The sequence below is a fragment of the Plectropomus leopardus genome, chromosome 5, assembly GCF_026936395.1.
Source record: "Plectropomus leopardus strain MGB_pleo_1.0 chromosome 5, ASM2693639v1, whole genome shotgun sequence".
NCBI lineage: Eukaryota > Metazoa > Chordata > Actinopteri > Perciformes > Serranidae > Plectropomus > Plectropomus leopardus.
Window position 1 is genome coordinate 32,589,283 of NC_142180.1, and position 23,841 is coordinate 32,613,123.

At 40.4% G+C, this 23,841-nt stretch overlaps 1 protein-coding gene across 1 annotated transcript in view; it reads left to right on the forward strand.

The window, feature by feature from the left end:
* scfd2 (sec1 family domain containing 2) overlaps positions 1-23,841 on the forward strand; it is a 125,126-nt gene that overhangs the window by 19,294 nt on the left and 81,991 nt on the right. The window contains exon 4 of the mRNA XM_042483276.2: positions 4,675-4,850. Within this exon, the coding sequence (XP_042339210.2) occupies positions 4,675-4,850 (176 nt within the window). The remainder of the gene's footprint in view (positions 1-4,674; positions 4,851-23,841) is intronic.

The window sequence follows — 23,841 nt, forward strand, 5'->3', positions numbered from 1 at the left end:
GCAGATAAGTTCAACATTAATGTCGAAACTTTTTGTTTCAACAACACTGTGGTTAATGTGTGGTTTGGTTCAGTCACAAAAGCTACCTCGTTATGGTTAGAAAAAGAACATTATTGGCTTAAAATACCCGGTGGTTTGGGGAGCACATTCCTGATAGGAAAGCAGCGATATCTCAATAAGAAACAAATACTTTTCGGGGCACTATACCAGCAAGAAATACAGCAATGTCTGTAATGACAGCCACTCTTCATGTGACTATTCTATGTGTAGGGATTTGTCTAAAAAAACAACTCTTTCATTAAAAAAATAACACTTTTCATGGCAATATATCAGCTGAAAACACAGTGACTGGCTGCTACAAAACACCCATGTTTGGTGTTAAAAGCTGCTAGATATGTAACCATGACTTGCTAAATGGATGGCAGCATCTCACCCTAATAAGTTCAGATTTTGCTTGTGAAAATCAGAAGTTAGTCCATTGACTGGAGACAAAGCACTATTTTGAAGTGTAACTCATACATACTGCAGTGATGTTTTTTTTTTCAGAAGATATTTCAATCCCCAGATCACTTGCATGCATTTTTAACTGAAGAGGAACCATATATAAAAACTATTATACAACACAGACACTAAAAAAAGGTCTGAGTAATGTGTAGGTGCAGCCCGTGTTCTCCACTCCTGTACTGTAGAGTTTTAAAAGGGGCCCCGACATGCATTTACAAATAAAAGCACCAGGGCTTTTCTCATCTTAAAGTGCATAAATAAAAGTCTCTCGGCCTTCCTGTGTCCCCCATCCATGTAGAATTACTTATGAGGCTGTCCAGCTGCTGAGGCAAGCCACCACTCAGCTCCAAGCTGACATCAGACTTAGCCCTTGAGTAACCCTGTTCACCTAGAATGCAAGTCATCTTCCAGTAAGCGGACTAAATCACTGCTGGCCCCTGCCCCTTTTTGCATTGTTCGGCACTTTGATCATGTATGAGCCTCACTTGCCACTTCTGCACATCGGGCTAAAATGGGCAGCAGCTCAAACTGTTTATAGCATTGGGCTGAAAATGTGATTTGTTTTACGGCGGGTTCAGCAATGAATGCACTCAGTAGAACATTAAAACAGCCCAAAGGTTCAGGTTTCTTCTGCCATCCTGAAGTGATATTTAAAGAGCAGTACAGTGTTGTATATTGTTGAAAACCTTTTGGCACACAGCACTGGAGAACAAAACAGACATGCTTATAACTGAAATTACTCCATTGTCTAATCAATTGAATGCAACATTAAGAACATAATATACGTGACGTGAAATATCATTTTAAAGGGGCAGTTTACAAAATCAGAATACATGTTTCCTCTTACCTGTAGTGCTATTTATCACTCTAGATTGTTTTGGTGTGAGTTGCTGAGTGTTGGAGATATCGGCTGTAGAGATGTCTGCCTTCTCTCAAATACAATTGAACTGGATGGCACTCAGCTTCTGGTGCTCATAGCAGCAAAAAAATACATTTGAAAAACTCAACAGCAATGTCTCTTTTCAGAAATCACGACTGCAGCTGCTTTCCACTGCAAAACCCCCCACTAACATAGATTCAAATGTAGTTTGCGCCGAGTTTGAAAGAGAGACTAAATAATTAAGAGATATAGAGAAAGAAGTATCCACCATGTATGCTGCTCTCCATGACTTACGTGTTCTCCAGCCTGCCCATGACGTTGTATGTGACAAGCTCAAAAAAAAGGAAAAAAAAGAAAGGCATACTCATCTACTGTAGAGCCGTGTACACAGCTGTGCTTTCCTGGCAATGGGAAAGAAGTCTATCAAATATTTTAAGTGTTGTTCGGTAAATAGTCACTACATGAAACTGCTCACAACAAGGTCTGTGGTTAGAGTAACCAGGCTATGATTTCTGGAAAAAGACATTGATTTTGAGTTTTCAAATTTATACATTTGTGGTCCTTTGAGCAACACAAGCCAAGAGCCATCTAGCTGCATTAAATTCAAGAAAAGGCAAACTTCTCTATAGCTGATATCTCCAACATTCAGCGGCTCACATCAAAACAATCTAGACTGATAAATATCACGACAGGTAAGAGAAAAAAAATGTAATTTTCATTCCCCTTTATATTTTCACTCACATGAAAGCTTGCTGCTGTTTTCAGACACTAGAAATTAAAGGTGTATCCAATTTTACATTGAAATCAGTTGAAAAAAACACCAAAAGGCATACAGTGTATATTTGCCCAATTAAAAATGTGAAACAAATCAACATGGAAAAATCAATTCAAGGCACAACTGCAGCGTCTTCTTACATGTACAGTCTTATTTATTAGAGGCTGAAAATGAGAGTTTCTCTAGTTCTGCTATTCCTGCAGAAACACCCGAGTTGGAAACCATAGCTCAGCTGACAGATCATCACCCTGAGATTCACTTTGCATCTGGCAACAAGATGCCTGAGGAATCGCAGAGCCATTTTGAGGGAAGTTTAGTGACATAGATAAGAGCTGAGGAGGCTCAGCCAGGGCTGTTTGATTGTGTAATGGAGAACAGGCTTTTGTGTGGCTTTCTCCTCTTAAGTTCCTTTTTTTTCTCCAATGTCGTACATTTTCTCACTTAGCCCTCACATGATCTACCCGAGCTGTAAAGTCTGATTATATTTGGCCTACAGTGTGCCATTCTTTGGTCGCCTATTCTCGGGCAAAATTATGCTTGGCGCTCGCTTTGGACGTGTTTCCTGGTTCTACGCTGAATTATGGTTGGCACATCAAGCTTAGCGAACCTCGGTAAAACTGCCAGGATTTTATGGCTGGATATGTTCACAATAGAGCTTTTCAGGATTTTGAATATGTCTGGACTGAGCTCATTCTTCAAAAACTGCCATAATTTCAGCAAGAAAATTAATTCTCTTTTGTAAAGTGCCGTGCAACACACTGACTCTTTCACTTCAGCTTGAAAAACACGTTTCCCAACAGACAGACTGGCAGAAATCTCTCCGCTGTCAGGTTTACTTATCAGCTGCCCTGAAAATTAGTTTTTGTTCCGAGCTTCCCTGGATGATTCTCTCCGAATTTCTTTCTGAACATATTTCACATCCATAGACTTTGTCATTCAGTTAAACAAAGTTTTTTTTAAAAAAGTGTTGTCTTTACATTTATTACTTGACATGACTCTGTATTGTATGCAGTATTCTGGATATTTCTGCTTCATTTTTCATCCTGCCTGTCTGTTTCTCTTCGAGTCATGTGTTTGGCCCCGTTAAAGAAAACATTGGCCATGTAGTCCAACAGGAAATACTCCCACATCTGGTGCTGGTTCAGAACATCAACATGAAGAAGTAGGCTTTATGGGGAGTTAATGTGTGCCCCCTCTCTATCCCAGACCCCTGACACAGCCCCTCGTACCTCCAGGCCACCCTGCGCACCCCTCCTCCTTCTAGCACCCTTTACTTCGCTCTTCCTGTGTCTCTTCGTGGGACGGGTGGCAGAGGGTCCTTAACGGTGTGAGGAGTCCAGTCCCTCTCTCTGCCGCCTCTATAAATGTTCAGAGAAAACCTGGTTTACACTCATTAGTCACACACTAGACGAGCTCTTGGGGGCTCTTATCGGCGTTCCTGCACCTCTGCTATAAGTGGACATGAGGACAAACTCAGTGAGGTTTAGTCACAGACTGTGACTCATACAAACATCTCACCGAAGGCCGCTCACCAGCGGAATCGCGCACATATAGAGAATATTGCTTCCTGTCTGGCACTGCAAGACGCACGCTTTTTTCACGGCTCTCGCTCTCTGGCAGCCTGTGGAGTTTTTGCTCATTAAGATAATATTATGGTCTGTCTTGGTATCGGTCATTCCCCTCTGCCCTCAGCTGAGTGTATGATAGTTATTAAAAAGGCTGTTATGCTTGGGAAAAGGTTGTCTATTTATTCTGTTTTGCTCTTCCCATCAGGGGGAACAACTCTGTGCGTGTGTATGTGCGTGCGTGTGCGTGCGTGCGTGTGCGTGCGTGTGTGTCCTTTGCAACCTTGTACACTTCATCATAACAGATGGCACACAAAAGACCATCAGACCACCAGTCGGAGTTACTTTATTTGTAACCGTAGGTAGATATGGTTTGACGGACAGATGGATGAAAAAATAAATAAATGATAATTTGCAGAAAAGTGACCTTAAGATTACATTTTAAAAATTAAATTTAAAAAGAGGGAGAGAAAGACAGTCATTAGAAAATTATCAAATAACTATGGAAAAATATTAAGAAAACTACATTTATAATTAGATATTTAAAATAAGGTTACAGATTTTTTTTTATTATATTTTAGCACTTTTTCAAGTCATTTCTTGTTCTTTGTTCTTTTTTACGACTTTTTTTTGGTCAATAAAGGTCATTTTCTTATAACTTTTTACTTTTTTTAAAAATATTTTTTAGGTCATTTCTTGTCTAGTTGCTTATTGCCTTGTTTCCTTGTATTTGAAATACGCTCAAGTCGCTCAGGTTTCAAAGGGATTTGCTGAAGTAAGATTCTACTAAGTGACTTCAACATCTACCAAAGTAATTTTCTAGTAAGATATCTGTAACTTCACTCAAGTATGGCTTTCAGGTACTTCATCAACCACTAGATGTATAATTTTAATCTATGAATTTTCAGATGGCTCCTCGGATAATAACAGTATCTTCTTCTCCCTCTCAGGCCGTGTGACCCCCGAGCAGCTGTGCTCCTACACGCAGCTGTTCAAGAACAGTTGGGAGGCGCTAGAGAGTCACTGCGGGGTGCTCCAGCTGGGCCTGGCCACGGCTCAGACTCTCCGCCACCCGGGCCTGCCCCGCTGGGACGCCTGCCTGGCCTTCGAGAGGCTGCTGCTGCAGGTTCGTACTCATCTTTCACAAACCTATTATCCATATGTGTTACGGGCGATGAAAGCTCTTTTCAAAATAGAATATCCAACTCAGATGCCAGCAATTTTTTTTTGATATTAAGGAATGTGGATCAAATAACGTAAAGAACTCGCACATGTTTTTTAAAATTCTGTCCCAAGCAGTCGGCCTCATGCAGAAAGCGATATACGAACAAATTTTCTCTTTTTCTTTGTTCGTATCCTCCATTTGTTCATGTTTCATTAGTTTCCATTGGTTTCTGGGAATTACCAATATTGACTTACTTTTACTCTTGTGTCACTTTTACCAAAATAAAAATAAAAAAACATCTAGTTTTCACAGTCCAAAAGTTGATTCTCCACTGTGAGGAAACACAACTCTTCAATTTAAAAAACATAAAAAAATAGGTTCAGATTTCTTGGTAACAGCTTCTCAAATATGAGCACTTGCTGCTTTCCTGGAATAAATGGCAAAGATAATCTAACTTTTATAAAATAAACATTTGGGCAATGAAATTGTCCCTCTTCAGTTTTGCTTATTAGAGAATGTGTTTCAAACTTCATTCAGAGTGGAATTAAAAAGCCTTAAAAAGTCTAAAATCTAACTTGATTTAAGCTGCCGTAATCCTGTTAGGGGATGTAAACACACCGATTCTTATTCTCAGATGATTTTCAGAAAATTTAAGTATTATGTTTTATTTTAATACGGCCAATATACCCCCTTACATTTTATATACTGAATTTTTACTAGTAACGTAGTGTTTTTATAGTTTGGCATAAGTATTTTTACTTTAGTAAAGGATCTGAATACTTCCTCCACCACAGCTGCTGGCACTACATTTACATGTTACTGGGTTTCTTGATGATCCTGTAATGTCTTGTTTTCTTTGTTTGCATGTATTTAACAGTACATATATTTGACTGCAGAAGTTCTTCTGACAGCTTTTTGTGGTGGCATCTCTACAGAGTATTTGCACATGGTGCAACACCTGCCCTTATAAAGTGCTAAGGAGGCATTACCATGCTAATGGGTTACTTATGATCAAGTGGGATTCATCATTCAGCACACCTGTGTCAGAGCAGATTTAGATGGTAAAGAACATTTGGTGCATCTGGAGTTGACTTTTTATAATTTTCTCCATCAAGAGAAAATGTCAGAGACATTTATTAGAATCTTAGCTGCATGAGGCCCAATGTGACGAGAAAAAAAACAGCACATTCACTTGCAATTTGTAATTAACTTGGTAATTATTCTTTCACATCTTTCCCTTCGGGTAAATATTTTATTACCGATGCTCAGCAGGTAAGTGGGTGCTTGCGGTTCGCTAGACGGCGGCCAGAATGTTGTGTTAAACTGACAGAGAGGGGAAAAAACGCAGATTCCTCTCCTTCATAAACAAGGTCAGTTGTGTTTGTAGGGAAAACATTCGGATCCAGTAAACACTGCGAAAAAGCCAGATTTTCCATCATGTTGTTTAGAGGCTTTTTAGTTTAGAGGAGGAAGAGGTCTAGTTTACGGGGGCGGATGTGCACGTGTGTTTGACTGAGGAGAGGTCAGAGGGCAAGTCTGATGGAGAGACAGAGGGAAGAGTGTTAGAATAAATCAAAATGCAAGACCAGACAGTCATCACATCAGTTTTTTCAGTGGTGATCAACTGATGCTGGAAACCACATATAAATTATATCATGGATAAAAAAATATGAGAGATTGTTACAATAAAAATATATTACAAGAACTTCTGAATCAGGCTTCTTTATACACCCTGTACTTTTCCTTTGTGCTCTCATATACAACTTATTATCGGTCATGTGAAGAAATACATACAATCAAACACAAATCCAATCTTCATCCTTTAAAAGAGCCATAACAGAAAAAACCAGACAACCAACAAATCCTCTCTTTATCAATTTCAAAGCACTCAAATTAATAATAATACATTTTATTTATGGGCACTTTTCAACAACAATAATAAAACAGCAGAATATCAGGACATAAGTAAAACAGTATACAGTAAAAAGCTAGAAATGCGTAAATTCAAAAAATCTGGTTGATTTCAAAATGGTTCAAATCTTGTGCAAGACCAAAAATCAACTTCTAATAATCAACTTCTATTAGTATGAATCAGCTTCTAATTGTATCCAAAAGTTTTGTACGTTCAAGAAACATTGAGGGCTAACCCAAAATATCATCGTATTACAGTCAAAGCGGTTAATTTATGGAACAGCTGTAGTATGGCATTGAAAATATGTGACTTTGTTTTCTGTAATGATGTGTTTTCTTTGTTTTGTAATGTGTGTGTGTGTGTGTGTGTGTGTGTGTGTGTGTGTGTGTGTGCGTGCGTGTGTTTAGTCCGATTGATCTGCTCTTGTTTTATCTTAACTCTAGTTTGATTTGATTGAGGTGCGTATGGTGAATATTGTGGCAGAAACTGGAAATATTCATGTTTTAATTCAGGGTGTTTGTTTTTATAAAACTGAAAGAAGGGGTTAGAATTTGATAACTATTCACTTCCTCATACTGCTTTTTGGATATGAAATACTTCCGTTGTTTACTGAATATGTCTGATGGGCTTTCTGATGTTGGCATATTTGACATAAAGATCTTCAGTAAAAATTTTAGGAACTGTCTTACACACATAGCACCAGCACCGGGCTGAACTTTGCACTGTGAGCTAACGAAAGTTGTGTCCTCCTTCTCTTACCTTACTATTTTCATTGAGTGACTTTATGTTCTTAGAGCTGTAAAGCGAGCAGTAGGACAGCAGAGTATTTAGGATCTTATTAAACTAAATCACGGAAAAATAAAACAAGCTCGCAGCAGTGCCCCATGCCAAATTGGAATTTGAAAACAACCTCATAAACCTTGGTCCTCAGCTGGGGCCATCGTTGGTTTATTAAATAAAGGAAGAAGACTTTAGGGCTTATACTTCCAGTATCCATTTACTTCATGACTCTGCTTTGATCCCCCTTGGTTGTCTGCCGTACCTGGATAATTTAAAGTACAACTTTCTCACCACTCTTTTGTAGTTTCAGTCTCCTAACCAGCCGGACTTTTAGGTGACTGTGTCTCCAGGTGGATTTGAGTCTCGTTAAACTGATGTTAATAACAGACTGTTGTTGTATTTAGCATCAGGACAGTATATATAGCTTTTGGCGTGGGCTCAAAATGACATTCTTCACGAATCAAATCTCATAATCGAGCCTTGAGCGCGATGCGAGAGTTGGTGTTTGCAATCAAAACGGGTTTGAGTTTTATTGAGGTATTAAGGGAAATGAGTTGTGTGTCCTCTGTGCCCCGTCTGTTTATTTAATTTCCATGTTTTTTTTTCTGTTTTGGCTCAACTTGGACAGAGAGAAGTTAATTACATTACAAAATGGCGGGGATGAAATGCCTTTCAGCTCGGCCCTGGCCTGGCGGTTGGGCTGTGTTTGCTCTGCCTGAGTGTGTGAGGGCTGCTGTGGACACGACTGGGCAGAGCTGGACGCCCCATCGCTGGTGGACAGTGGGAGGTCATTCAGGCCTCTGTGGTGCACTGGAGTGGGTAGTGGACATACTGAGGCGAGGGGCCATTGAGTTCATGGCCTGGTGTAGTTTATGCCTTTCCAAACAGTTACGCACACATTTTGTCGGTATAAAATACTGTGTAATAGCTACTTTGTGACCCGGACTAAAACTTTTTTGGTCATGAGGTAATGCTTAAATGTGCTGTAACACATAAAAAGCTCCACAGACATGAACTGTGCTTCTGCAGGTTTTTTAACCTTCTGAAACCTGGAGTGACATCACTTTTCTTGTGCTGCTTTCAGTCACCTTTCATAAGTAATTAAACGTTTAAAGTCTGACCAAAATTGGTGCGCTTTCTTTCAAAAACATTGGAAAAACAGCAATGAGCAACTTGGTAAGAAATGTTCCACAAATTGCAAAAAGCTATTGGATTTAGAAAATTATTTTTAAAAAGCAAGGGAAAAACTACGGAAAAAGAAAACAGCTAGGGTAAAATTATTTCTAATTATCAGAATTAAATATTCCAAATAATTTTACAGAAAAATTATAAATTATAAACACTTTTTTTCCAGATCATTTAATTGTTTGTTTTTTTTCCAATATAATTTTCAGGTAAATTTATTCTACTTTTTACCAGTTCCTTGCTATATTTTAGGTCATTTCTTTCTTCGTTGCTCATTGCCTTCTTCCCATGTTTTTGACAGATATCGAGCTGCAATGCTCAGGTTTCAAAGGATTAATTTCAGCCTCTACTTAAAAGGAAATATACCTGTGAGGGTCTTGCAGCTGTGAGGTTAATAAGATAGGAGTGCAGATGTGGTTATGACTGTTGGCCTGTTAGTCGGACTGTAATTTAAATGTGGTTAGTGAGACACTTTGTGTTACACTGTTTTTATGGAGACTGCTCTATCGAGGAGGTAATAAATCGCGCACTTATATTTGCGTAAGATGGCCAGATATCTTCTTGGTTGGCACTGCCACCCTGCTTGCACCTACAACCCCCCTGCTGCCCCAGGCCCTGGCTGTCTGGCATGTAACCGGTTTTCGGTGGGTCTGAATGGGTCAGATTGAGCGGGTTTGGTCCAGCTCCAGCCCGCAGTCACAGAATGTGTGCTAGACGTGTTCAGTGCTTGACCCAGGTGGTGCAGCCAAGGCAAAGCTCAACAGACTCACTCTTTCACCACTTCCCAGAACATCACATGCACGCTACCTTCCCATCAACGGCCCAGCCAGAGCCTCTGCCTCACCAAACTAAACATGTACACTACTACTGTATGTCCCTCCCACAGAGAGCTGACAAGTCGCAGCTGCAATTTTTGTAAACCTGCATGCCAGCTATAGCTGAGACCAGAGGCATTATATTTTCAGGTTGCCCGTCCGTCCCATTCTCTTGAACGGGGTATCTCAAAAATGCCTTAAATTAATTTCTTCAATTTTGGCACAAACTTTCACTTGGACCCAAGTACCAACTGATTTGATTTTAGTGGTCAAAGTTCACTGTGATCGTGCATTTGCCTCATTTTTGTCAACATGTTATCTCAAGAACACCTTGAGGAAATTTCTTCAAATTTGGCACAAACATCCACTTGGACTCAAAAATTACCTGATTAGACTTTGTTGGTCATAGGTCCAAGGTTAAGGTCACTGTGACTTCTTCTGTCTCATCTTTGTGAACACAATATAGCTTGAGGGATTTTATTTTTAAAATTTGGCACAAACATCCACTTGGAGTCAAGAATAAACTAGCTTTGGGTGATCAGATGTCAAAGTCAGTGTGACCTCTTCTGTCTAATTCTTGTGGACAAAATATCTCAAAAACAGCTCAAGGAAAATCTTTTTTCAGATTTGTAACAAACTCAATGATAAGCTGACTAGATTTTGGTGGTCAAAGGTCTCATTCTTGTTAGTATCTTACCTCAAGAAAACCTTGAGGGAATTTCTACAAGTTTGGCACAAATGTTCACTTGGACTCAAAGATGAACAGATTAGAATTTGGTGGACTTCAGAACAACAGTGTATGTGTGGGGGTAGCTGACGATGTTTTTGTTTTTTTTAAGTCATTATCAAATATTATTCTGTGTCTTTGCTCTATAATCCAATGTTTTTGCGAGTGCATGAATGCAGTGTGGAGTTTCCATGACTTCTTTGTTTTACTCTGCAGCAGTTTGTCACTCGGGGGGTGGATAATTGATCTGTGGATCCCCTCACAGCTGATGAGATCACATCAGTGGGTGAGAGGAGCGATTAAAAGATGTTTGTAAGTCAAAACATCATTTTAGACTCGTTTGCAAAGTTAGGGTGCACGTTTAATTTGACTGATGTGCTCCTGCGCTGTCTCTGCCCCAAATGTGCTTTAAATAACCAAAGGATATATACTATATATTCCGACACCACTCCTAATTAGCAGTCGATTAGCTTCTGTGCTGTCGGGGGACAGATGTGTGTGAGGCATCCATGTTTTTAACAGCCATGGATGTGAACTGTAAGTGCAGATTTACTGTTTCGCAGGGGCATGCATGCACGAAGCAGTAATTCTATTTTTTTTCATGTAACAACAGACGTTTTAAGGCTTGTATTCTCTCTGAGTGTGCTGTGTTAGTCGACTGTTCATTTGGCTGTCACATCACTGAACATGGCAGTGATGACAGCGGTGCAGTAGAGAGGAGCTAACCTCTCTCACCCCGGCCTGTTGCTTTACTCTGCTGGGATTACTGGGGCAGGCCTCTGCAAACATTCAAGCTCCGAGTTATTACTGGTCACAGCACGGCCGTATGTCCCCCAGTCTCCCATGAGTCACTCAAACTGCCGGCCTGCTGCTTATCTCTGTCTCTGCTGAGTGTTTGTGTTTTAGTCTGAAAAACTGTGTATATAAGTTGAAAACAAGCTATGAACCCAAAGCCAATCCCCTTGACATTCATTTACAGAAGTGGAAAAATTCTCTGTATAAACAATGAAAATTGTTCATTTGCCCTCATTATTGCACTTGACACAAGATAAAAATCCAAATGAGTTGTTCTGGAAATGTCAGCATCTACCAGGACATAAAAAAAGTTTAACCCAAAAGTCGATAATGTTTGAGTTTATTGATACTTCTATCTAGTCCCCTGAGTCCTATAACATAACATTACATCTTGAGTTGAGTCACATCCTTTAAATCCAATCACCAATCCGCATAAATCGATTATCTGATAAAATGTTTGAATGACGGTGCCGTCTTCATCATTATCTACTCAAAACAGCAGTGGTAAGCAAATCCTCTGTAGCAACTTTGTAGCAAGACCCGTCAATTAAAAATAATAATCCAATGTTGAAATCTGAGTTGAAATCAGCAGGATAAAAGTCAGTTAGCTTTAGAGGTTGCACAAGGTTTCACTGTGTTGTGTTTAAGGTTGGCTCTGTAAAATAACTATTAGGCAAAGGTAAATAAAATGTCAACATTATGTAATCAAATGTATCATAAAGAAAAAGAATATTTAGTTTTTTCTTCTAATCATCTTAAAATACATAATTAAAACAACTGATGCCAAGATAAGAAAGTAAATATTTAATTCAACGTATTAAAAATTTTTAAAATGTTGCCTCGTCTTTCCACCAAATAATAGAAATGTATCGATGGTGGTAGTGATAAGGACTCAGATCATTAAGGAGTCTTGATAATGGTATCAATATCAATAAAATTCCCATCCCTTCTTGTAACCAAGACTGAGACGGCTCGTATCCAAATTACCTGTCAGGCTGATTTGTTTTGCATTTTTTAGGCATCGAGTGGCCTCCAAGTAGAAAACTCGAGTGTCACATACATGAAATGAAGTGCTGAGCAAACGCTACCTCAGTTGATAAGTTTTTGTAAAAAAACTTTATCAGTGTAATTGTACTAAATATTTTAATTATTTTCACTGCTTAATCTTGCTGTCAGAAAATGTTTTCCAACGGGGAGCTAAAGCCGTTATCTCAAAGCCACCAGACTCCATTGACAAAAACAGCACTTTCACTTAGCACATCAGGGGAGATGCTTGTCTACCACCGCTTCCATCAGTTAGTGTTTAAGATAAAGTAAAAAAAATATTCCAAACATACTAGTATTTGCTTAAACTGATTGATTTTTTTAAAGTGGGTCTTTTTAGGTTGTTACAGTACGTTTTGCTGCAGCTCCCATCCACAGCAGTGCATTGCTTAGCTTCAGTGTGGTACATTTAAACATTACAGCTAAAATGACAAAACTGTGCATGTAAACGTACTGAGGGTGTGCTGACCTAAAGACTCGTGACCCTTCACCTTAATCCTTTGCCCCCTCCTGGACGTACACTGACCTGTAGATGCCCAAACCCGCAGGTCTGTAGTACGCCAGTAGCCTGACAATAAAACCTGTCATTTTCCTGTTATGTAAAACCGTTAGAAGGCAGAATACTTAACACACAGTTATATATCTAACATCTGGATTGTATCATTTCTTACGGCAACAGAAGGAAAAATGTTGATATTGGTCCTGAGTAACTTTCATCTTATCTGAGCTGCATGCCACAGACAGACAGGGGGCTTTAAGCCTGTAATTGGCCTTTCCCCAGGGTATGGAGCCTGTCCCCACATCCCAGACATTCCCCTTATTCTCCATCTCTGCTGTGTCCCCGCTGCCCCCACACAGGAGGGGGGGTACTGTGTTTTGCTGAAGATTGTAACAAAGGGGTGTGAATGACTCCGGGGCACGGCCCTAAGATGTCCAGCACTGACCTTCTATACTTCCCCACTGTTTAACAGCCTCACATCTGGACTGACCCGGACTGACCGTCTCCCCATCCATCCGCTTTCAGTACCACATTCTCCCCTCGTACAGCCCCAGTGCGTCCTCTCTGAAGCCCCCTCAACCCCTGGAGCTACACAGATCCTCTAACAGAACAAGCCACAGGAGGTTCAGGATCAACTCCTGTCTGCCGCTTGACAAAGTGGCCTCTCTGGCTTTCTGCTATCGTCGTCTGTTAGTCCCTTTTCTCCAAACCACACTTTATCCTTAACTCCCTTTAACGGTCCAGTGTGTAGCGTATGGTGTGTTCCTGTGCAACATTTTGGCCGAGACATGGCAATGTGAGGGGTGACACAGTAGGGGGTTGTCATCGCTGCTAGTTCTTGGATGTTGGCTTGATGTGTCAGGGCCTTTGCGCACTACTCCTTTAAATATGTTGTTGTATCTCTGTGATGTTTCTGCAAACATACACATGAACTCCCATGTTCCGCTCAAGTCCGCGCCACTGTGTTTTGTAGCATAACAAGCCTTCTAAAACTAGAGGAAAGTTGGGTTTATCAGAAGAGTGAGTTATTTACCTATCTCTTCCTTCCTGTGTTTAGTTGGAGAGGATTACAGTGGGAGAGAGGAGCTGTGATGGAGTTCACTCCCAGGAAGACCCAGGAATAGCCCCCATCTCAAGCTGTAGTCCTCGTCCTCCCCCCGGCTCCTCTCAGCGCCGGTACCCTGAGACGGCTGTGTTTACATTGTTCTGCACAGCTCAGGCCCTAATGTACTATCTGTTTAATAGGCAGGGAGAGGCCTGTTTATAGAGAGGGACCTTTTTAACAGAGGTGATGGGCTGGTAGGCCAGAGGGCAAGACCAACTCATCTCACTTCCTGTTATCATTACCTCGCTCCTCTCAGACAGATAGGTGCTTGGCTCGCTCTGCTTTCTGCATTACTTATCCCTAATCGCCTCGCCATCCTGCCGGCTATGATTGTGCTCAATCCGTCTGCCGTGGAAAATGGAGGAACACAAGAAGGCTCAATCAAGTTGCCTCATATTAAACCTCGGTGGCTCCACTTTCTCAGCTCAATAGTAATTTGCATGTGCTGCATTTTAAATGTTCTACTAAGCATCTTTATACTAAATCTATATCTCAGCCCAGTGAACTGAAACTTTATAGGAATTGCTTTGGTGTTAATAGCTGTAGAATTATAGAGCTACAGCTCTCTGAATGTTAAAGCTGAGGGAGTTAGATTGGCTCCTAAGGGTTTAAGGCACTAAACATTTTCTCTTCTACTTAAAGCAGTCTTTTTCTCTCTGTTCTCAGAGTTCGCTTCACATGTGCATCTGTATAGAGCCAGATCAAGGCTCATTTTTAAAAAAGAAAGATTGAAAAAAATCAATTTGAAACCAAGTTCAAGTTTTCATCTTGAATTATAAAAATAGCCAAAACATTTTCAAAATAAAAAAAATAAGCATAGGAAAAGATTTAGACATCATTTTGATTTAATTCTGATATTATTTTGAATAAATTATTTATTTTTAGATTTGAGGTCTTTTTTTTCAGTTGCAGATTTTATGTTCAGATTCAAATTTAGATTCATAGATTTATATTTTTTGGCATTCAAAGCTCAAAGATTATTTTTTTCCCCCACTTAGGATCTTCTATACATTCTCAGATCAGATTTTTTTCAGTTACAGAGTTTCGTCCTTGACCTGGCTCCATACATCTGCGGATGTTTTTTTTTTTTTTGGGACTGGGCTCTATTGTTTACTGCGGCTGTTTAACTGTGGAGTCAAAACCCATCTCGTCAGGAGGATTTTTCATGTGGCCTGGAGTTTTTTTTCCTCTCACGAATCTGTGTTTTTGAGGGTTCTACAGAATTTAAACTGAATGTTTCTCACAGCCTCAGCCAAAGTTTTTTCTCACACTTGCTCAAACCGAACTTGGCGAATGAAATGGTTGATCTTTCCTGGAGATCGTCCACACTCCTCTCTCACACTTTAGCCGTTTCAGAACTCTGTTGTGCTGCATTGTCATCTCACAGTGTTTGGGTGAGGTGGTCTAGGGAACGTGATCAGAGGGGGGCTCTTAGAGCTCCAACTAACACTCTCCATCCTCTGTGAATCAGGTCAGTGTGGTCTGCTGACTTGGCCTCCTGGCGTCAGACTTCACTTGAGCACGCTCCAGCAAGACACCACAGACTGGGGAAAATCCCACAATGCCCAGCATTCACCCTTGGATTGTTAACAAGGAGGGCCGTAGAAAAAGCTGACCATTAGGGAAGATGGCGGGGGTTGCAAGAGACCCAACAATGACCCAGTGTCTCAGATGAAACTGGCCAACGAACCACTTCATACCTTTATATTCCTCTAACTGGCACACAGCCTCATCCTTCATTTTAACATGTCATCGCTCGCTGTTTATATTCATTTTTTCCATGCTGCTCTGCAATTGAAACTATAGCCAGATGTGTGTGTAAGTAAGTGTGTGTGCGGCCATGTGTGCATGCATGCATTCATGCATGTGCATCCTTTAATGTGCTTATCCTGGTAACAGTGTCTCAACTTCCTGTTGTCACAAACAGGCTCTGTGTTCCTTGTAGAAAAGCTCCACCTCAGGACAGATTAACTAACAGGTCATTTGTCACTACCTGCTGAGCACAGGCCAGCGAAGGTCACGACCCACAGGACATGTGTCTTTGTGTCTGTATGTCTGATCTGAAATGGAGACAGAGAAACATTCCAGGACCTTTGAGTGTCTTCTTCAGATACTGGATGACCCCTCAGAGCGAGATTACAGACCTTTAGCCAGGTTGAGGACTTCATTGTGATTGATCAGTAAAGGGTGAAGAGTATATTAGCAGAGTTACACCTATAGTCATACAGGCCCGGCTGACAAAGCAACGCAGTCCTTTGCCAGACCAAAAGAATTCTCTTTTAATGCCAAATATCCATCCCCAATTCAGTTCAATTCAGTTTCATTAATAAATCTCATCACAAACCACAATTTGTCTCAGAGGGCTTTACAGCATCTGACTTCCCTCCGTCCTTGGACCCTCCCACGACTCAGGAAAAACCTCCCAAAAAAAGACTTTAACAGGGGAAAAAATGGTAGAAACCTCCAGAAAAGCGACTGAGGAGGGATCCCTCTTCCAGGACGAACAGACCTGCAATAGATATTGCACAGAAACAATAATAGTGACAATATCATAACATATAACAATGGTAAACAATAGGCATAAAAATTAATAAGTGCAATTTATGATAGCATATTTATTACATGCAAATATTGTAGTTTATGTATGTGTCAATAACAGTCATATGTGTATAATAATAATAGTGGAGGTATGACTAATAATAAAAATGGCAGTAGTTGTTGGCATCGGGTAGGACCACAGCATCAGTGCAACCACTATTACTTATATGCAGCAGTGCACCATGTGAAGCAGAAACAGCCTTTTATTACAGTTTCAATGTCTTTATTTGTCACAGAGATGAGGAAATAAAATTACATCTGTTTCACTCAAACTTCAAAATAAAAGTCCTCCACCAACATCTCTGTTGACAGAATCCCATCAGTTATTGACAAAAGGCATTTTATTGGAAAACATTTGAAGAAGCTTGCACGATTATATGCATAAATTAGCGGAATTTGTGCTTATAAATGCGGAAATACAGTTCTCATAGCAGCAGGCAGTGTTACAGAAGCATCACAGCAACAACGCTACCAGCGTCGACACTGTGAGCGTGCAACATGCTGCAGTTCGGCAAGGTTGCCATCACGTGCTGCTCACGTACGCAGTGTGTTCCAGGCGTAATCCTCTCAGAATTAGCATATTTTTAGTGCTGCAGATAGACACATGACAGTCCATTTTCGCTGAGCTTGGTTGACTGATGTTGATTGTTCAGCCTGATGAGCTAGTGGACAGTAATCTCTCAGATCTTGCTTGTCCAGTTTCCTGCTGACCCCACACATTTTGGGACAAAGCAGCTCAGTACTGCCTGCTACTGCTGAGGATGAGCACAGATTAGCATCCTGTTCTCAGAGATGAATGGGGTAAGGTAGGGGGGGAGTAGGAGTGACCCCCCTCAGGTCGTGGAGCAAAAGGTGGGACAAGGACTCCTCTTTGCTGTAGCGTGTAATTGTACCGATCTGAAACCCCAGTCTCCTCCACCCCCACCCCTCTGTTCACTCATGCCCACCCTGCAGACCACCTTGTCGCCCAAGGGATTCACCCAGTCCCCCAAAGGGAACGAGGCTGACCGATCGCTATGGCAACTGAGCAGTGAGGGTCAAAGCGGGTCAATCAGAGACAGACTCCTGCCACCCTCACTCTGTCATTAATTACCCATAGTTCCCTAGGGCAGTGCTCCATGTGTAACCACATAGCTCAACAGGCTGGATCCAAGCAGTCGGAGTGTATGATCAGGTGGAGCCGCGTTTGTTTCATATGTATCTGTGACAGGGTCAGTTTTGTCTTTATTACCGGCTAAGTGAGTGCACCACTTCTGACAGTGTTTGTAAAGTGGTGTGTCAAATGGAAATGTCATGTTGGCAATAATAACTCCAGTCTATCCTGTGACCTGCAGAGATCTTTGACTCTAAAGGTTTTCTTTGATTAAATGTTTGAAGGTTTCATGGCGGAGCAATCTGAGACACGTCCTGCAGCATCTCTGCATTTGATTTGAGCAACCAGAGCGTACAGACCCCAGTCCGCTCTAACTTTCAAGGTGCAGTGTGTGAGATTTAGGGGTATTTAGTCGCAGCTCGAGGTGAGGATTGCAGACCCCAACCAGCTGAAACTTCTCCTAATCAGATTTCCTTCAGTGTTCATTGGGAGCCGAAATATCTTCAAAAGTTGCTTTCTCTCCAAGACAAATGACAGGTTAAAAAGACTGAATAAAGTGTCTCTCCTACCCTGTTCAGCATGCCGCAGCACCTGCAGATATGAGTTCTTCCTCTCTCGGAAAAAAACAAACAAACAAACAAAAACGGACCAGGTGATTTATTTTATTTTATTCATTTATTTATTTTTTTTTATTTTTAATATATTTATTTGTGGATGTTCTATTTAGTTTCACAAAGACATGCAGATGAAAGGTCATTATACAAATGTACCCACTTTTTTTTGCCCATCCAGGCCCTGCTTGCCACAACCAACTCCCACCCCATGACATGAGTCATTAAAAAAGAAAAAAAAAACCTGTAAAAAGTTTAAGACCTGGTGGTTTCATTCAGTAACAACACTGAATAAAGCAGTTTCTTGTTTAAAAAAAAAAAACAGTGTTTTTCTGACTCTAACCATGGAGGAGCTGCTAACTACATTGGCTTACAAAAAAACACAAATGGTCTTACCTTGAGCCAGTGTTTGTTTTGTCCGTTCTGGGCTACTGTAGAAACATGCAGGTGTAACATGGTTATCTCCATAAACGAGGACTCGCTCCCTGTTTAGTTATAAAATGGCTCATTCTAAGGTAACAAAAACCTCAAGATTCTTATTTCCAGCTGATTACACACCAAAGAAAACAATTGTATTCACTTTCTGCCAATATATCCCCCTAAATCTTACACACTGGACCTTTAAATGTTTCTGTGTTTATAGGTTGTGACAACATTAGCTGTATCTGGTTTTCAGCTTTCATCTTGAGCTGGTATTTGCATTTGTTAGGAGCTACGCAGATGAAACGAATGCATACAGCTTCCCGTTTTTTTTTTTTTTTTCATTTGGCAGGGTTGCCTTTTGTTGTGCTTGGAATCATGTAGAGATTAAACTCATCTGTGGAGGGATTTATAGACCCCCCCACTCCCCTCGTAGCGTGATTGACGTCTGGGTGCAGAGAATAGAAAGATGCCCTCAGGGCTCTCTGCTGGGGTCTGGAGGTAGTTAAAAGTCCTTCTGTCATCCTCTCACTCCATTTTATTTGTATTTTCTTTCTTGGTTTTGAATGTCTTTTTCCTCCTCCAAGCTTGTGTCTGTCTCCTCCCCTAACCCTTTTATCTTTCATTATTAATACAACTGGGTATGTGTTGATTTGTAGAAATGCGTCTCGTTATTTCTGTGCAGATTTGGGGCAGGAGGGTGTATCTGGGACAGCAGTGCCAAAGACCACATGCTCAAACATCCTGTAAGAGACTGAAACCAGAGCGGCCGATTTGAGCATGTACGCATCGAAAAAATATTTGTGAATGGATTTGTCAGAAGTGCTTCAGAACAGTTGCCAAAATACTGGATATGTTTAGGGCAATTAGGACAAATAGAGACTGATTGGCCACATGTTTGCTAGATACAGCGCACAGAAAGATGTATTTTCAATGAGCTACACATGACATAAATACACAGAATGTGTTGAAGTAACTTGAACATGTGGGCTATTGCATTTCGATACTTTTTTGGAAAAATTTCCACTGCCTGTCACGGTGTATGCCAGTGGAAGCCAAAAATAAGCTGTTCCAGCCTTCCATGCTGCATTGTATCCAATAGGAAAACTTGATTTGAAAACATGCGAGGGAAAAAACCTCACTAATTCCTGTGTTTTTCCCGCTCTAGCTTTTATCTGCAGTGAACTCATATGGCCCACTTTTCTTCTTCTATTGTTCTGGTGCATTTGGAGACACATGTGGGCCTGTTTGTCCCCACTGCTGTTTTCATGGAAATGCGAAAAGGAATGAAAGTAACCCAAAACGAGCACCAATGCCGAACCGCTAATTATGAGCGGGAGGCGGGATGGAGGAGCTAGAGGAGGGGGCTGCTTTCTCATACGCCTGCCATGTGCCCCTCAAACCCCCTCCTCCTTTTCTCCTGCACCGATACTCTCCATCTTCTCCACCCCACTGTTTTTTTTCTTCTGTTCTGAGTTATTTAAGACGCTTTGTGCTCTCTCTTTCATGTTTGCAGTTGTGATGTCTCTGTGTTGTGAGGGAGATATCTGCTTTTCTGCTGTCACAACTCCAGACATGACCGTGACAGTGTTTACGGCCTTTTTACACGCTGTCTATTGTGTGTTTGAGAGGCATCATGAATTATGATTTGATGATTGCGTGTTCACTTTGGGTGGTCATGTTTGTGTTGAGATTTTCATACGTTTTCAACTAATATTCAGTTGCTTAATGTGGTTATTAGGAGTAAAATCGAGAATTAAGCATTGACTCACATACTGCACATCTGGCTGCGAGGATCACAAGTTCAGATGTCCTCGTTCACACTGCACCAACCGCTACTCCACATCCTGTCTAAAACATAACAATACAGAGGTTAAACTGCAGAATCACACTTTTATTTTTTTTTGCAAGTTTGCGTTACTGCAGCCTGCAGTCAGCTGACTCTGCTCATACTTTATTTTTTTTATATCTTTGAACGGACAAAACTTCTGCTGCAAGCATTTGGTCAAATATGTCATAATATATTACAAAATAAAACAATTTTTTACATGAATTACTATAATGAACATAAATTCCTTAAGCCACACTACACCTAACTAAATCAGACTTTATTCAGCACAGAAGCCCTGCAGTAAATCTCACATTTATGAAGTATACTCTGTTTGTGTCTAGAGGTGCTGACACAGCTCTGTGGCCATTTTGGAGGCTGTAGTGCGTGGTGATGTTGCACTGCACTACATTATAGAGAAAGTTGGTTGCAATATTTTGTCCACCGACATTAACGACAGTGGAGGTGGCCAGACTATGAGAAATATCTACTTAAGAATAGAATTTTTGCTCATTATGCATTTATAACAGTCAATAATTCCCCATATGTTTCAGTAATTTGACATTAAAATCCATTAACATGTCATTAAGCTGACATTGAAAAACCATTAAACTTCTGTGATTCAATTTTTCAAATTAACATATGTTGCCTCGTTTTTAACACATATTCGCTGCACTAAAAAATGGCATGCACTACATGCCCAATACGTGTACTATTGTTCAGCGTGCTTTTGTGTACATAAACTGTAATGCCCTGTGTATCTTTTCCGATGACCTGAGTTTTAATTACCTCGTCACTTCCAAAGAGCCCCCTTGTCAGTCGAGGACGACCACCTTGTGTCATCATCTGCTCTACCAGCATCAGCAAGGATGACAAATCTCTTAAGTTTTCAGTTTTTCTTCACATCTGCAGGAGTACTTTGCGGGTTAGAAAATGTGAATCACAGGAAAACTTGTGTATTTATCTCACAGACATTTTTGTTGACGGATGATGCTTAAATTAGCTAAATTTTATCATCACCATGCTAACAAGCTAAGCTAAGCTTGTGTTTACAGGGTTTCCACGCTCATAGAAAACCTGGAAAATTTCACAATTTGATTTTCCATGCCTGAAAAAAAAATCAAGGAACTTGCAAAAAAAAATAGTGAAAGTTTTGGAAAGGTCATGGAATTTCTTTGTGTTCAATGAAATGAGTTCTGGGAGTATTCTTCCGTGGATAACCATCCACATAATGTAACAAACGTAACCAACTATTAATGAATGGATTAGGCTGCTGTTTAGTTTTCATACAATAATTTACAGTTCTGTCCATGGTATTTGTTGTGAACGGTTATTAAATTTCATTATGGGTCCTTGAAAAGTCTTTGAAAGGTTGGGAACCCATGTGTTTATGGGTGTATCAGATTTTGTGGCATGCCGTATAAATAGTTTTTGATATATTTGAGTCAAGATAAAAGTGGTGGATCGACCAAACAACATCCCTAACTGTTTTTTTTTTTAAATTATTAATTGTTTTCTTTTGTAAAGGAAAATAGTGAGAAATGCTCCGAGCTCATCTCCCAATGTCTCATTTTGTCCAACAGATAGTCCAAACCTCAAAAATATTGTTTGTTGTAATTAAAGATAAGGAAAACCGCAAATCATCACTGAAACCATTAAATGTTTGGCACTTTTGCAAGAAAAAATCTTAAGAAGTTATCCAAATAACTTTCTGAAAATTAAATAAACAACTGATCATTTAAGCTCAAATGATATCATCATATTTGAAAAGTTCTTTATGTTTTTTGTGCAAACTCTTTAATTTGTAAATTAACTCTGGCTTTCAGATGAATGTTGTAAAGTGGAATACTTAATTAAAGTACAAGTATGCCAAAATTGTATTTAAATACAGTGCTTGAATCAACATGAGGCTTCTGCAGACTTGTGTATACAGTTGTTTGTGAAAACTGCATCATTAAGTGACAGTGGTAGAGGTGAAGCTAAAGAACAAACAGTTAAAATCAGCTAAGTAGTGTACTTTGAATACTTAAGCACAGGTACATTGTTATTCTCACGCTCTTGGTGTTTGGAGAAGCGGTGCCTCTTTGCCAGTATGATGTGTTTAGTCCTTGTTTCGCAGCTCGGCTCTGCGCTGCATCACAGCATGGACAAACAGACAGACGAGACATTAGTGATGTGTTTACCATCTGTTCAGGAAGGACAGTCATGATGGGAGAGGATGAGGAAGAGAGACATTTTCACGGTGCACAAAGGCAAAGGTGGGGGGTGTCTAAGGATTTACTACCAGACGTCAACTATTACTTATCAAAGAGGCCAGTCAAACATTGGTGTGTACCCTCTGTGGCAAACTGTCATCCTTAACTTAGAAGACGGGTTTGTCAGTGATGCTGTCTTCTTTATTATACAAGACCCACCTAGGATATGGACCACAAAGGTGATAATCACATTGGAAACAGCTGCCAACATTTAGACAGAAAATATAACACCCAGAAATAACTGGAGAGAGTTTAACCTCTCATTAGGCAAAAGAAATGATCCATGCAAACAGTCTGAAGGTGCGAGAAACATCCTCAAGCCACTGCCTTCAGTTGTCGAGGAGGATGCTTAATGTGTGAGCAGAACACAGTTTGTGACCCAAGAATTTTTGGAAGTGAAGGGGGTCTATTGAACCCAGGGGAGATAAGGTGAGGATTCAAGCAGGATGCAATGAGAAATGGAGTTTACTCTAGCCTGACTTTGGCGTAGCAATCCATCCGTGTCCCCCCCGCTCCTTCTCCAACTCTATCTCAGCCCCCCAGTCATACAAGACTGTCCTGCAAAACCTCAGCGGAGCCGTTATGTTTGATTTGATTCGTGTTATCGCACCTGTGAGTTCCAGCCATTTTGATCAAGATATAAGTTATGACTTGTCAAAGTTATGATAGTCTCGGGGGTATTTTTTTTATCACCTCGGAAGAGTTTAAGAGTCCGTGTGATTGGACCAGAGCAGTTATGCTTTCACAGGCAGCAAAGCAAAGATATCCCTTTTCCACAAATTTAGCTCTGGTTCTCGAACAGGTTACATTTTTGAAACCTTGTGGTGCGTTTCCAGCAGCAGGGCGGTTCAGTTCAGTTTAGTACACATTTTTCTTGCATTTTCATTGTGAAAAGTTATAGGTGGTACCTTAAGTAACTTTGGAACCATCCCCTTTTTTGTCACCCCTCTGCTTGGGGTACCTAGCACACAGATAAGGCACTAAAAGGTGAAGCTAAAACCCTACAGTCCATTAATCGATCAGTAGAAAATCAACACTCTGTGCTCAGGGCTGAGCTGTGGCTGGTTTAACCACTCTTTTTCATACAGTAGTAAACTATAACTAAAATGAAAGAATGTTTTGCAGCCTCTGGCAGCAGCTGTAGACTGAGAAAAAAAATAATTTCATACACTGGACCAACTGCCAGCAACCTTTAAGGTGGAAAGTGTACTCGTACTGTTACTAAATGCATAAGTGAATTCATCAATACAACTTAAATTTCAACATGACAACTATGACCATTACT